Here is a 12,287-nt window from a genome sequence, read left to right on the forward strand (position 1 = left end):
GATTTTCATGAAAATTCGCCAAAAAACGAAAACAGGATTTTCGATGCGAAAATGACTTAGGCGAAAATTCGCAAGCAACACTGCTACATGCTACATTAGCACTATCCAGGAGCGCCACAGGGAGGATTCCCAATGCCCCCTTTTTATACAACCGGAGGGACCGCGGGAACCACAGCGGCACCCCGGAGGGGGAGGCTAGGTGCCGCAGGCGACCCCCCCCCCCCCCCCAAGCGTGGCCGGCGCCAGGGAGAGCCGTCTGCACCCACCTCCCAATATTAAAAACAGGCACTTACCTTAACGTCCATTGCCTTCTGCTACATGTGCATTAATTTTCTCATGGAAAGCATTTTTTGCAGTTTGTATCCTTTGGAGGAAGGTGGTGGATGCCCCCCCCCCCCCCCCCCCACCCTGGAGTCCTGTATGTGAGCCAGCCCTGAGCTCTAAAGCTCGGGGTGACCCATGCTTCACTCCTTTCTCATGTGGTGCCCCCAAGTTAATGCGCATGTAGCAGAACGCAATGGACGTTAAGGTAAGTGCCTGTTTTTAATATTGGGAGGTGGGTGTGGACGGCTCTCCCTGACGCTGGCCACGCTTGGGGGGGGTCGCCTGCGCCTCCCCCTCCGGGGTGTCGCTGTGGTTCCCAGGCAGTGAGAGAGCCTGGGACCCTGTGGTCCCCCCGGTTGTATAAAAGGGGGGCATTGGGAATCCTCCCCGTGGCGCTCCTGGATAGTGCTAATGTAGCATGTAGCAGTGTTGCTTGCGAATTTTCGCCTCGAAAATCCCGTTTTCGTTTTTTGGCGAATTTTCACGAAAATCTTCAGAAATATTTGCGTTTTCGACCAGCATCGAAAATTCATTGTATGCAGATGCTTATGCACTTATGCGGAAAAATGTCCACAATAATCCGCATGGGAATTCAATCTATGCGGACGTTTATACGGAAAAATGCCCGCAATAATGCGCAAGAAACTTCTCTGAATGCGGGCGCTAATGCCCTTATGTGGAAAATGTCCGCAATCATAAGCAAGTAATGCGAAAATGACTGGCCTTAGGCGAAAATTAACGTGAAAAAATTAGATGGAAAATTTGCCTGTCAAAACGAAATTAGGCGAAAATTCGGTAAAAATTTATCGAAACAAATTTTTGCATTTTCGCTCATCACTGGCATGTAGCAGGGCGACCGCTTTGCAGTATTGGTTTTTTGACCCTGCATAGTTTGGCATGCAAAAGCAAATGCATATTTGCATGAGCATTGCCTCATGAATAGCCAATTAGGCCAGATTTGCAAAGCCAGACTTGCTAGGGTAGGCCTCTTTTCCACGGACAGTTGATAGGCAGTAACATGCCTCTCAAACTCTTACAACTGCTCACTACTGCCTGGAAACTGCTTGTTGCTGCCTGGTATCTGCTCACTGCTGCCTGGAAACTGCTTGTTGCTGCCTGGTATCTGCTCACTGCTGCCTGGTAACTGCTTGCTGCTGCCTGGTAACTGCTTGCTGCTGCCTGGTAACTGCTTGCTGCTGCCTGGTAACTGCTTGCTGCTGCCTGGTAACTGCTCACTGCTGCCTGGCAACTGCTTGTTGCTGCCTGGTATCTGCTCACTGCTGCCTGGTAACTGCTCGCTGCTGCCTGGTATCTGCTCGCTGCTGCCTGGTATCTGCACACTGCTGCCTGGTATCTGCTCGCTGCTGCCTGGTATCTGCTCGCTGCTGCCTGGTAACTGCTCGCTGCTGCCTGGTAACTGCTCGCTGCTGCCTGGTAACTGCTCGCTGCTGCCTGGTAACTGCTCGCTGCTGCCTGGTAACTGCTCGCTGCTGCCTGGTAACTGCTCGCTGCTGCCTGGTAACTGCTCGCTGCTGCCTGGTAACTGCTCGCTGCTGCCTGGTAACTGCTTGCTGCTGCCTGGTAACTGCTTGCTGCTGCCTGGTAACTGCTTGCTGCTGCCTGGTAACTGCTTGCTGCTGCCTGGTAACTGCTTGCTGCTGCCTGGTAACTGCTTGCTGAGCACACAGCTCAACAGTCCGTGGAAAAGAAGCCTAAAACTTGGTGATTGAGCACGCATACATTTTCTCATGCAAAGTACTTCTTCTTGCTCGAAGGTTGAGGCACTTACTCTATTATATATATAGATTTACATAGAAAGAGGGACAAAGTCCTGAAAGAGGGACAAATAAGGAGGAAAGAGGGCAGGGCTCCCAAAGAGGCACTGTCCCTTCAAAAGAGGGACAGCTGGGAGCTATGCATGTATCCATACACAGCCTTTACAGTAGGTAGTAAAACCTGACAAATCTTGCAAGTTAAGGAAGGACTAGTCCATCTCCTTACAGGGGATTCTCAGGGTTCTCTTCATTCTTGAGTAAAGCACTCCCCTGAAAGGACCTACTGTATACAAAGATGTAACATTGGTCAGTCTCCATACTCTTGTGCAGGGGCGTAGCAATAGGGGGTGCACAGGTAGTGACCGCATAGGGGTCCTTGAGCCAGAGGGGCCCCAAAGAGACCTCCCTCAACCACAGTATTAGCTCTGTATTGGTCCTGTGCTGGTAATAATCACTCATATAGGTACTTTGAATAGTGGAAATCATTAACACACTGATCCCCATCCCTTCTTGCACCTCTGACACTGTAGTTGCCATTGGCAGGTTTTCGTGCGCTATATCAATTGTTATGTATAGAGTGCTTGGGGGGGCCCCAATGTAAAACTTGCATCGGGGCCCACAGCTCCTTAGCTAAGCCACTGCTCTCGTGCGCACTATTCTGGCAGTTGGACTGTGCATCTGCCTTTTAGTAAGCGCTTTTGAAAGTCAGTGGTCAGATAGGGAGAGAAATTCTCCCTATATGGGTCGCTTATCAATCATCTCCTACACTGACAAGAAGAATGATCGTCCCTCGATCTGATCACGCTCTCCATGAACACTAAACTTCTGGCTGGGTGTGCGCTTTAGCGAAATAGCTAGCTTTCAGGAGACGTCTGCACGACACACATTGTAAATAACACGATATGTGTATTCTAGGAATCTGCTGGATGAGGCCAAGCGGCTGGTGGAGAGCCTTAAGCACAATCTGGTAAGAGCGTCGGCTTTAACCTGCTTCAAATGCATCTTGTTTTTCAGAAACAAAAAATTGTATTTGGAAATTCCAGTGAAAAAATAAAATAAAATGGAACCTGGACTCTAAAGATAGTTTTTTTAAAAACATTCTAGATTTTTAGAACTACTGGTGACTTCTCCTCCCTCTCGCTGTTCCTTACATTCAGTTGTGGATTCCAGTATCCCTCCATTTCTGCTCCGTGTATCAAGGAATTTGACTAGTAAAGCTCAACAGAGAACGTGGAAAACTGTATACTAACCTTCGGTAGTTTTCCTTTCCTGGTGTTTCTCCATGTCAGCATACTATTGGGCAAAAGCCCCGCCTCCTTTTGCCTAGTAGGACGTCTTAAGTTGTTAAATAGCCTAGTCTCACCCCATGCTAGTATTCTATGTAACTTAGTACGAGCCGACAGCATAGGGTGGGCCCGTATGCTGACATGGAGAAACACCAGGAAAGGAAAACTACCGAAGGTTAGTATACAGTTTTCCACGTTCCCTGGTGTTTTCCATGTCAGCATACTATTGGGCAATAACTAGACAATACAGGGATGGGTATGCTGAACAAATTTAATGAAAGAAAAATATTAAACAGAAAATACAGTCATAAGGCAGTAGAAATTGTAGAGGAAACAACTTTTTTTCCAAATTCTACAGTAGATAATGATGCTGGATCAACACAGTAATGCCTTAAAAACGTATGACCTGTGGCCCAATTGGCCGCTTTACACACAGTAGGGAGAGAGACATTTCCTAAAGTTGCCCAAGAAGAAGATAGACTTCTTGTGGAATGGGCATGGATATCCTGCGGGGGCTGTAAATCGTTTGATTTGTAAGCCTCTTGGATAAGGGACACTATCCAGTTTGCCAGAGTTCTTGTGGAGGCCATTTTGCCTTTCCTGTAACCTTTGGGTAAGACAAATAGACGGTCAGACTGTCTAATATCTTTTGTCGCTTCGATGTAAGCTTTAACTGTAGACGGCACATCTAAAGGATGTAGTTTAGATGGGTCATCTTTGATTTTGAAGCTTGGTAAAGTCCATTCTTGGTTGAGATGGAAGCTAGAAGTCACTTTTGGAAGGAAGGAATGAATTGGGTGTAGCACCAATCTGTCCTCAAAGAAAACTAGGAACGGCTCTTTGTGAGAGAGAGCTTGCAATTCTGATATTCTTCTGCCCGAGGTTATGGCGATGAGAAATGCTGTTTTCCTTGATAGATTACGCAAAGAAGCTGACTCATTCTGCCACAGATTAGAGTCTGTTAGAAAGTTCAAAACCAAAGGTAAATCCCATTTGGGAAATTTAGGTTTTATTGGTGGTTTTAGTTTTATTGCAGCTTTAAAGAATTGTTTGATTAACGGGTCCGATGACCAAGTTATCCCTGAAATCGATGAAATTGCAGAGACATGACGTCTTAAAGTAGAGTACGATAATTTCATCTCCAGACCTCTCTGTAGAAAAGATAACAAATTTCCAACGTTCATATCTGAAACTTGAAAGCCAGAGACAGTGGCGAAATCATTAAAAGTTTTCCAAACTCTATTATAAGAAGCTGAGGTAGAAGGTTTTTTTGATTTTAATAATGTGTTCACGACATCAGTAGGACAACCTGAAGCTAATAGCCTAGCCCTTTCAAATGCCACCCCATCAGGTTGAGTCTCTGGGGGTTGTGATGGATGAATGAACCCTGTGAGAGAAGGTCTGGAATGTTTGGTAATGGAATTGGATCTTCTAGCTTTAGTTGCCACAGAAGGGGAAACCAGGGTCTCCCCGGCCAGAAAGGAAGCACTGCAAGGACTGTGATTTTGAGCACTCTCAGTTTCATAAGAAATCTGTGAATGAGGGGTACTGGAGGAAATGCGTATGCCCTCGTGAACCACCAGATTTGTGTTAGAGCATCCGCTGCCATTGCTCCCTGATCTGGAAACCTTGAGTAGTAGAGAGGGAGTTTGTGATTCTTCGATGAGGCGAAGAGATCCACCTGAGGCATACCCCATTTCTGTACTATTAGGAGAAATGCAGACGGATGAAGAGTCCATTCCGTGTTGTTCAGTCTGTGTCTGGAGAGGTAATCTGCTTGAATGTTCTGTGCTCCTGGTAAGTAAACCGCTGTTAAATCCAGCAGATTGGATTGGGCTAAAGTCATGATTGGTTTCAGTTCGTTCATGAGGTCTGCACTGTGAGTACCTCCTTGTTTTCTGATGTACGACACTGCCGGTATGTTGTCGATTCTGAACAAGACTGCTGATCCTCTCAAGAGATGGATGAAGTGTAGAAGAGCTTGATACACAGCTCTCATCTCCAGAATATTGGAAATCAGATTTCTGTCCTGAGTTTTCCATGATCCTTGGGCTACATGTGTATCGTATATTGCTCCCCAGCCCAGACCACTGGCATCCGTAGTTACTATTTTCCACCTGGGCTGAAACAGAAAACGCGATTTGGTCAGACTTCTGCTGTTCATCCACCAAAGTAGAGAGTTTCTCACATGAGGTGCTATTAATATCTCTTGATCTAGGCTCTGTTTGTCCCACTGGGAGAGAAAGTTCAGTTGGAATGGCCTTAGATGCCAATGAGCCCAAGGCACCATTTGAATTGAAGACGACATTAAGCCCACAATCCTCAAACATGTACGGACTGGAACATACTCTTTGTGGAGAAGTGGTTCTAATGATTCCCAGATGACTTCTATTTTGGGTTGAGGAAGTGAAACTGAGTTGTGAACTGTATCTAGAATTGCTCCTAAAAAGGTCATTCTTTGTTGCGGTATTAGCTGGCTTTTTGTGAAATTTATGATCCATCCAAACTCCTCTAAATTCTGAATCAGTAGCTTCTGATGCTGTAAGAGAAGTTGTTCTGACGATGCCAGGAGAATGATGTCGTCCAGATAATGTAGGACGCGTATTCCCTGAACCCTCACGAACGAAATAACGGCTAGAAGAACTTTGGAAAACGTTCGGGGCGAGGTGGCTAGGCCAAAAGGAAGACACCGAAACTGCAGGTGAAGATGGCCTATCGCGAAACGTAAAAACCGCTGAAAGTTGTGATGAATTGGAACATGGAAATACGCGTCCTTGAGATCTATGGACGACATCCAATCCCCTGGCTGCATCGACATCATAATGGAATTGAGAGTTTCCATCTTGAACTTTGGTATAAGTATGTATCTGTTTAGGCTTTTTAAATCTAGAACAGGCCTGAGGTCTCCAGACTTCTTCTTTACAAGAAAGATTTTTGAATAGAATCCTGTACTTCTCTCCGAATGAGGCACTATAGTGACTGCTTTTTGTAGTATCAGATTTGAAACATATTCTTTGAGAATTTTCCTTTTTTGATCTGACTGTGGAATCTCTGTGGAGGCAAATCTTGTTCTCGGCATTTTGTTTTTGAATGTCCATATATGACCCTGAGAAACAGTCTTTTGGACCCAAGAATTTTTTATCTTTCCCGCCCAGACATTGCCAAAGTGAAGAAGCCTCGCTCCTACCGGTATGTCCTGGACGGGCCCCGTTTCAAAAAGACTTTTTGGTTTCGCTTGGCTGTTGGGAAACCCTGGACTTTATAGATCTTTGGAAAGGTTGAGATTTCCAATTCCTCTTGAATTCTCTTCCTGGTCTATAGGATTTGGCTTCAGTAAACCTATTAAATTGTTGCTTTCTAAAATGAGGGTATTTTGTTTTCCTAAATTTTCTGTCTTGCGGAATTAGGCCGGACTTACCACCAGTGACTCTTGATATTGCAACGTCCATTTTGGATCCAAAAAGATTTTTCCCATCAAAGGGTATCTTGGCCCATGATTGCTTGGATGTGGGGTCAGCTGACCATGGTTTAAGCCAAAGCGCTCTTCTGGCCATAATATTGTAGAGCATTGACCTACTAGCGCTTCTGACTGTATCAACAGCAGCTGTACCTACGAAGTCAGACACTAGGCTGAGTTCCTCTAGAGCGAATGTAATATCTTCAATTGATGAATTTGAAATGATCGCCTTCTGAACATCCTCAATCCATATTTTTAATGCTTTGGCTACTGAGGTTAATGAGATCCCGATCCTTGTAACTTCACCAGAAGACAAGAAAGCTCTTTTTAAATCTTGATCTATTTGACGATCCATAAGGTCACTGAAAGAAACTGAGTCCTCCAGGGGCAGAGTAACATTTTTAACGATTTTCATTAGAGAAGCATCAACCAGAGGATTAGTGGATATGAGGGCCTCATCAGATTCCGACAAAGGATATAACTTTTGCAGTTTATTTCTTAATGACGGTTTTTTAACCGTTTTTTCCCATTCGTCTGTAATCAACTCTTTGATCTCCTCTAGTAAAGGAAAGGACACTTTTACTTTATCTAGCTGCTTATAATATCTCTTCTTTCTGGGAGAGGAAATTTCATCTTCCCACTGAACTGCCTCTTTAATCCTAGAAATAAAAGGAGGAATCAAAGAAAAATCAAATCCAACAGTTTCATGGTCAGATTCATCATCTGAAGAATACTTTTCAGTAGAAATAGAGTGCGATGATCCCGGTTTAGGAGAAGTTTGCTTTGTATTCAATTCTGAGACAGTGTCTTTTACAACCTGCCTAATTAGTGTGGACACTTCCCTGTCTTCCCTTGCTATATCCAAGTGGCATAAGTCACAGACTTTTTTATTAGGTAATGCTAATCTACCACAAATCCAGCATGATTCTTTTTCTGGAAAAGCAGGTTTTGACATCATAGGATTAAAGTAAGGCTCATAATCTTCCTGAGAGCTGGCGGAAGGGGAAGAGTCTTTACGAGTAGGAGATTGGGAACGTGACTTTGAATCCACTATAGTAACCACGGATTTTGTAGTATAAGGTTTATCTTTAACCGGGGTCTTTGTGCGATATTCTGTACTGCATCCCTGTCGGTCATCTTGCTTGGACTTTAAATCCGACTCCTCTCTGCAAATACATATGCAGATTTTTAGTATTAATTATCTTCTGGCTCAATTATATTTCCCATCACTTACCAACCTTACCTATTTGATTTTGATTTCGACTTCGATTTCGATTTCGAACTCGAGTTTTGGTGTTCTCCTTTTCTTTTCCCCATATTTAAGCAGCTAAAAACAAGAAAGATATTGGATTTACCAATCTTTCTAATAAATCTATAACAAAGATAAGCACTTCTAGTAAAGAAAAAATCCTAGATACCTAGAGAAAGGTATCCAAACATATATCTAACTCCACATATGAACAGGAGCATATGTAGCCACAACCTAAAATATACCACACACATACACCTATATACGTATATACCTACCCATATATATACATATATATATATATATATATATATATATATATATATATATATATATATATATATATATATATATATATATCCATGCGCAAATAATCATAACAGAAGTTGTATACCTATCACCTGTACACATCTAGAGACATTCCCTGTATTGCCCCAGACAATTCAGCACAGGTATCTTTTTGCTGCAGCATAAAAACTATTCAGTGATAAAATGACAGGCATAATCTAAGATATAAAACACTTACAGCGGCAGAGCAGGGGCACGGAATCAGTCTGGTCACGGAGAAGCCATGGACACTACTGAAAACCGCCGCTTATAAGCGTAATAGGAAGTGCGACAGAAAGAGGCATGACGCCCACAACAAAGATGGCCGCCGAACAACTTCCGGTTTTCGGGGCTAAAGCTAGCTACTGTGCGCGCGCGCGCGCTATAGACAGCAGACAGACGCTGGCACTACACGGAGACACAATTCAGAGGGAGAGGGAGCGCGGAAACTTGATAAAAGGCACTCACATCGGTAAGGATCCTATAAACTGCATACAATAACACAGAAATGCAACAATGACATAATGCAAGTGATGTAATAATGCTGCAGGGAAGCTCAATGCCTATTAGGCATTCAGTGAGCACACAGGATTTTAATGCAATGTCCCAGAGAACACCAGAGGGGACTCCATACCTTATTAGAGCATTTAGCTGCAGAAGATATGGACTACAACAGCTGAGCCAAACTGTTGGTACCCGCCAAGGCGGAGGTAAGGTTTCAGAAGAGATCCTGCTGGAGGCGAGGACATCAAAAAGAATACTAGCATGGGGTGAGACTAGGCTATTTAACAACTTAAGACGTCCTACTAGGCAAAAGGAGGCGGGGCTTTTGCCCAATAGTATGCTGACATGGAAAACACCAGGGAAATTTACGTCTCCCTTCACTCTGTTTCTTTTTCTATTTCAATCCCCAGTATAATTACTTTTCAAGAAGTTGCTTATTCTATTGATATAGCAACATCCCTTCTGTCTTCTGAGAGTTCATGCCTCATTCCAATAGTTTCTAAAGTTGCATTAGGGAACTGGGAACTGTCAAAGGCATTCCTGTTAGAAGCAGGAAAAAAAAATGTTGGGTTTTTTTGGTGTACTGTATTTCTAGCTACATGGAGGGGAAAAAAAGTGGTTTTGCAGGAGGCTTCATATATTTTTGTGTAAAAATTCAGTCATGTTAGATAAGAACAACTACCTGTATTCTAAAGGTGGCCACTAACGGTCCAATTTCTAGCGAAAAATCGTTCAAGCGATCAGAAATTCTTATTGGATTGGTTAAAAATAATCTCAGTTGATGGGCACAGTCAATTATGAATGATTATAAAAATAGTCGTCCGGTTGGATTTTTGTCAAACCAAAATTTGGATTAGCTTGATTGGTTGTAATGGATTGGAAGCAAAGATTGGGTTGTTGATGGTGTAGTGAATGATTTTTCTTCTGATCAGAATTTCTGATCGCTCGAACGAATTTTCGCTAGAAACTGGACCATTAGTGGCCACCTTAAGTGTCGGTTCACACTGCCAGCAGAACTGAACAGACCGGATCCTAACAGAGGTGAACGGATCCTATGTTAATCTATAGGATCCATCCATATCGCTCCATTGGAATGTATCCATTAAATCTGTTCCACAAACCCGCAAGTTTGGGTCTGCTGCAATTTTCCCAGACTGACATATGCGTCGCATTGACCGCGTGCTAATGGAACAGAGGGGCACGGATAAGGAAAACTAATGTTTTTTAAAAACTGATCTGTGCAAAGGATCAGTTTTCCATCTGTGCCAGTGTGAACTGAGCCTTCTTGATCCAGCATTAAAAATATGTATCCCGGGACAGCTACATGGGGAAAGAGTCTGGGGAAAAAAGGACAGTCCAAGAAGCTCAACTGCAGCAATATAACAACCCAGGGAGTCTACCAGTCCACACCCGGATGCACTCAAGGTGCAGGAGGCAAGAGCAACATGGAAAGAACGACTGGGTCTCCACCTGGATAAATGCAGTGATAGCACTACTTTATTGTACCATAGTAATAAAACAACACGACGTTTCGGCCAACAGGCCTTTATCAAGTGTTACAGAACAGAGCCAGTGCTCACAAATAGATTACACACCATCAGTAAAAAGCATGCCCTAAAGGGCGGGCACATACTTAGAGGAAGAAAGGGCAGATTTAATGGGACAGCATGATGGATCCAAAAGTTCATAAGAAACATTTTAAATTGAACATTGAACATTATAAAATTCAGTCCATTAGGAGCTAAAGTACTTTAGCTCCTAATGGACTGAACAATGATTTCAATTCCATGTTCTTTCCATGTTGAAAGAGTCTGGGGAAGCAAAGTTTTATGTAACATATACTCAGGGTTTCAAAATCTGCAAACATTTACCAAATGTAACGAATTAAACATACTTTCCAATGTTATCATGATCTGGGTATTAAAGCACACCTGAATTGAGAGCTACTGTATATGGAGCCTGCCATATGTATTTCCTTTTAAACAATACCAGTTGCCTGGCAGTCCTGCTGATCTTTCATGCATCAGTAGTGTCTGAATTACACACTTGAAACAAGCTTGCAGCTCATCCACTCAGACTTCAGGCAAAAACATCTGATCTGCAAGCTTGTTCAGGGGCTATGACCAAAAGGAGGCAGAGAATCAGTATGACAGCCAGGCAATCTGCATTGTGTAAAAGGAATTAAATATGGCAGTCTCCATATTCTCTCAGTTCAAGTGTCCTTTAAGTAAATGTCATCCCTGTGTATAACTCTCTCCTCTGCCTTCAGGTTGTGTCATTTGCCGAGGATTGGAAGATGATCCTAATCTTTGTGACAGTAGACGATCCATGCAACTACTGCTTCCAGGTGAGGCCATTACTGAAGGTTTTTTGTGTTTTTCCTGGTACTCCGGGGCAAATACTAGCCCAACACTGATTCGATCTGTGCATAGATGTGGTTCAGGCTCCCATAAATCTGATAAACCTAAGACAAAAGATCTAGGAAGTCAAAGTTCAGCTCACACCTCTACACAGGAGCAATGATTAACTCTAAAGGGGCCCATACTATCAAATTCCCAGATCGATCGATTTGCGGCCGATTTCAATTGTTTTTGATCAATTTGATCTATCTGACAGGATGGAAAATCTAGGTCGCCAGCTGCCAGCAGATCGATGGCCTATAGAGTTGCATTGGATCTAATAATCTGATAATGCATTTAGATCGATTTCCAATGGATTTCATTGTGAAATCTATTGGAAATCTGTTCCTAGTGTGTGGCACACATCAGATAGATTCCTGTCAGATTCAACTTGATAGGCATCTGACAGAAATCTATCTGATGGTCAAATCTGCTGCAAATCTATAAGTGTATGGCTACCTTTAGACCCTCCTGGTGGTGGAGGTTAGCTAAGACCCCCCCCCCCCAGTGGTGCATAATCTTAACGCCCCCCTTATGTTGCCCAACCTTAAGACCCCCCCCCCCCCCGGTGGTGCCTAACCTTAAGACCCCGCTGGTGATGCCTAACCCTAAGACCCCCCCTACTGGTGCCTAATCTTAAGGCCCTCCTTCTGTTGCCTAACCTTAAGACCCCCCCCCCTCCCCCCTGGTGGTGCCTACCCCTACGACCATGCCTGTTGGTGCCTAAACCTAACCACACCTCCTTCCCCCGTAAAACACTCTAACCGCCCCCCCCCCCCCCCGCATCCTGCCCAAACACCCGTACGAACATAACATCTGTACATACAAATGTTAAAATATTTAATAACCTAAAATGTGTTCATATAAACAAATTAATATTACATAAATTAACGTTGCACGTTTCAAACCCATAACATATTTCAAAAACTTCAATGTTCTAAAGCTGAATACAATATTTATTGCCCG

The 12,287-nt window shown here is 43.6% G+C and overlaps 1 protein-coding gene across 1 annotated transcript in view; it reads left to right on the plus strand.

Moving 5' to 3' along the window:
- The window catches only part of LOC137504852 (phospholipase B1, membrane-associated-like), a 171,032-nt gene that overhangs the window by 14,105 nt on the left and 144,640 nt on the right, over nucleotides 1–12,287 (plus strand). Inside the window, exons 7-8 of the mRNA XM_068233444.1 lie at nucleotides 3,015–3,066; nucleotides 11,192–11,269. Of these exons, the coding sequence (XP_068089545.1) occupies nucleotides 3,015–3,066; nucleotides 11,192–11,269 (130 nt within the window). The remainder of the gene's footprint in view (nucleotides 1–3,014; nucleotides 3,067–11,191; nucleotides 11,270–12,287) is intronic.

The sequence above is a fragment of the Hyperolius riggenbachi genome, chromosome 4 (genome assembly GCF_040937935.1).
Source record: "Hyperolius riggenbachi isolate aHypRig1 chromosome 4, aHypRig1.pri, whole genome shotgun sequence".
Taxonomy (NCBI): domain Eukaryota; kingdom Metazoa; phylum Chordata; class Amphibia; order Anura; family Hyperoliidae; genus Hyperolius; species Hyperolius riggenbachi.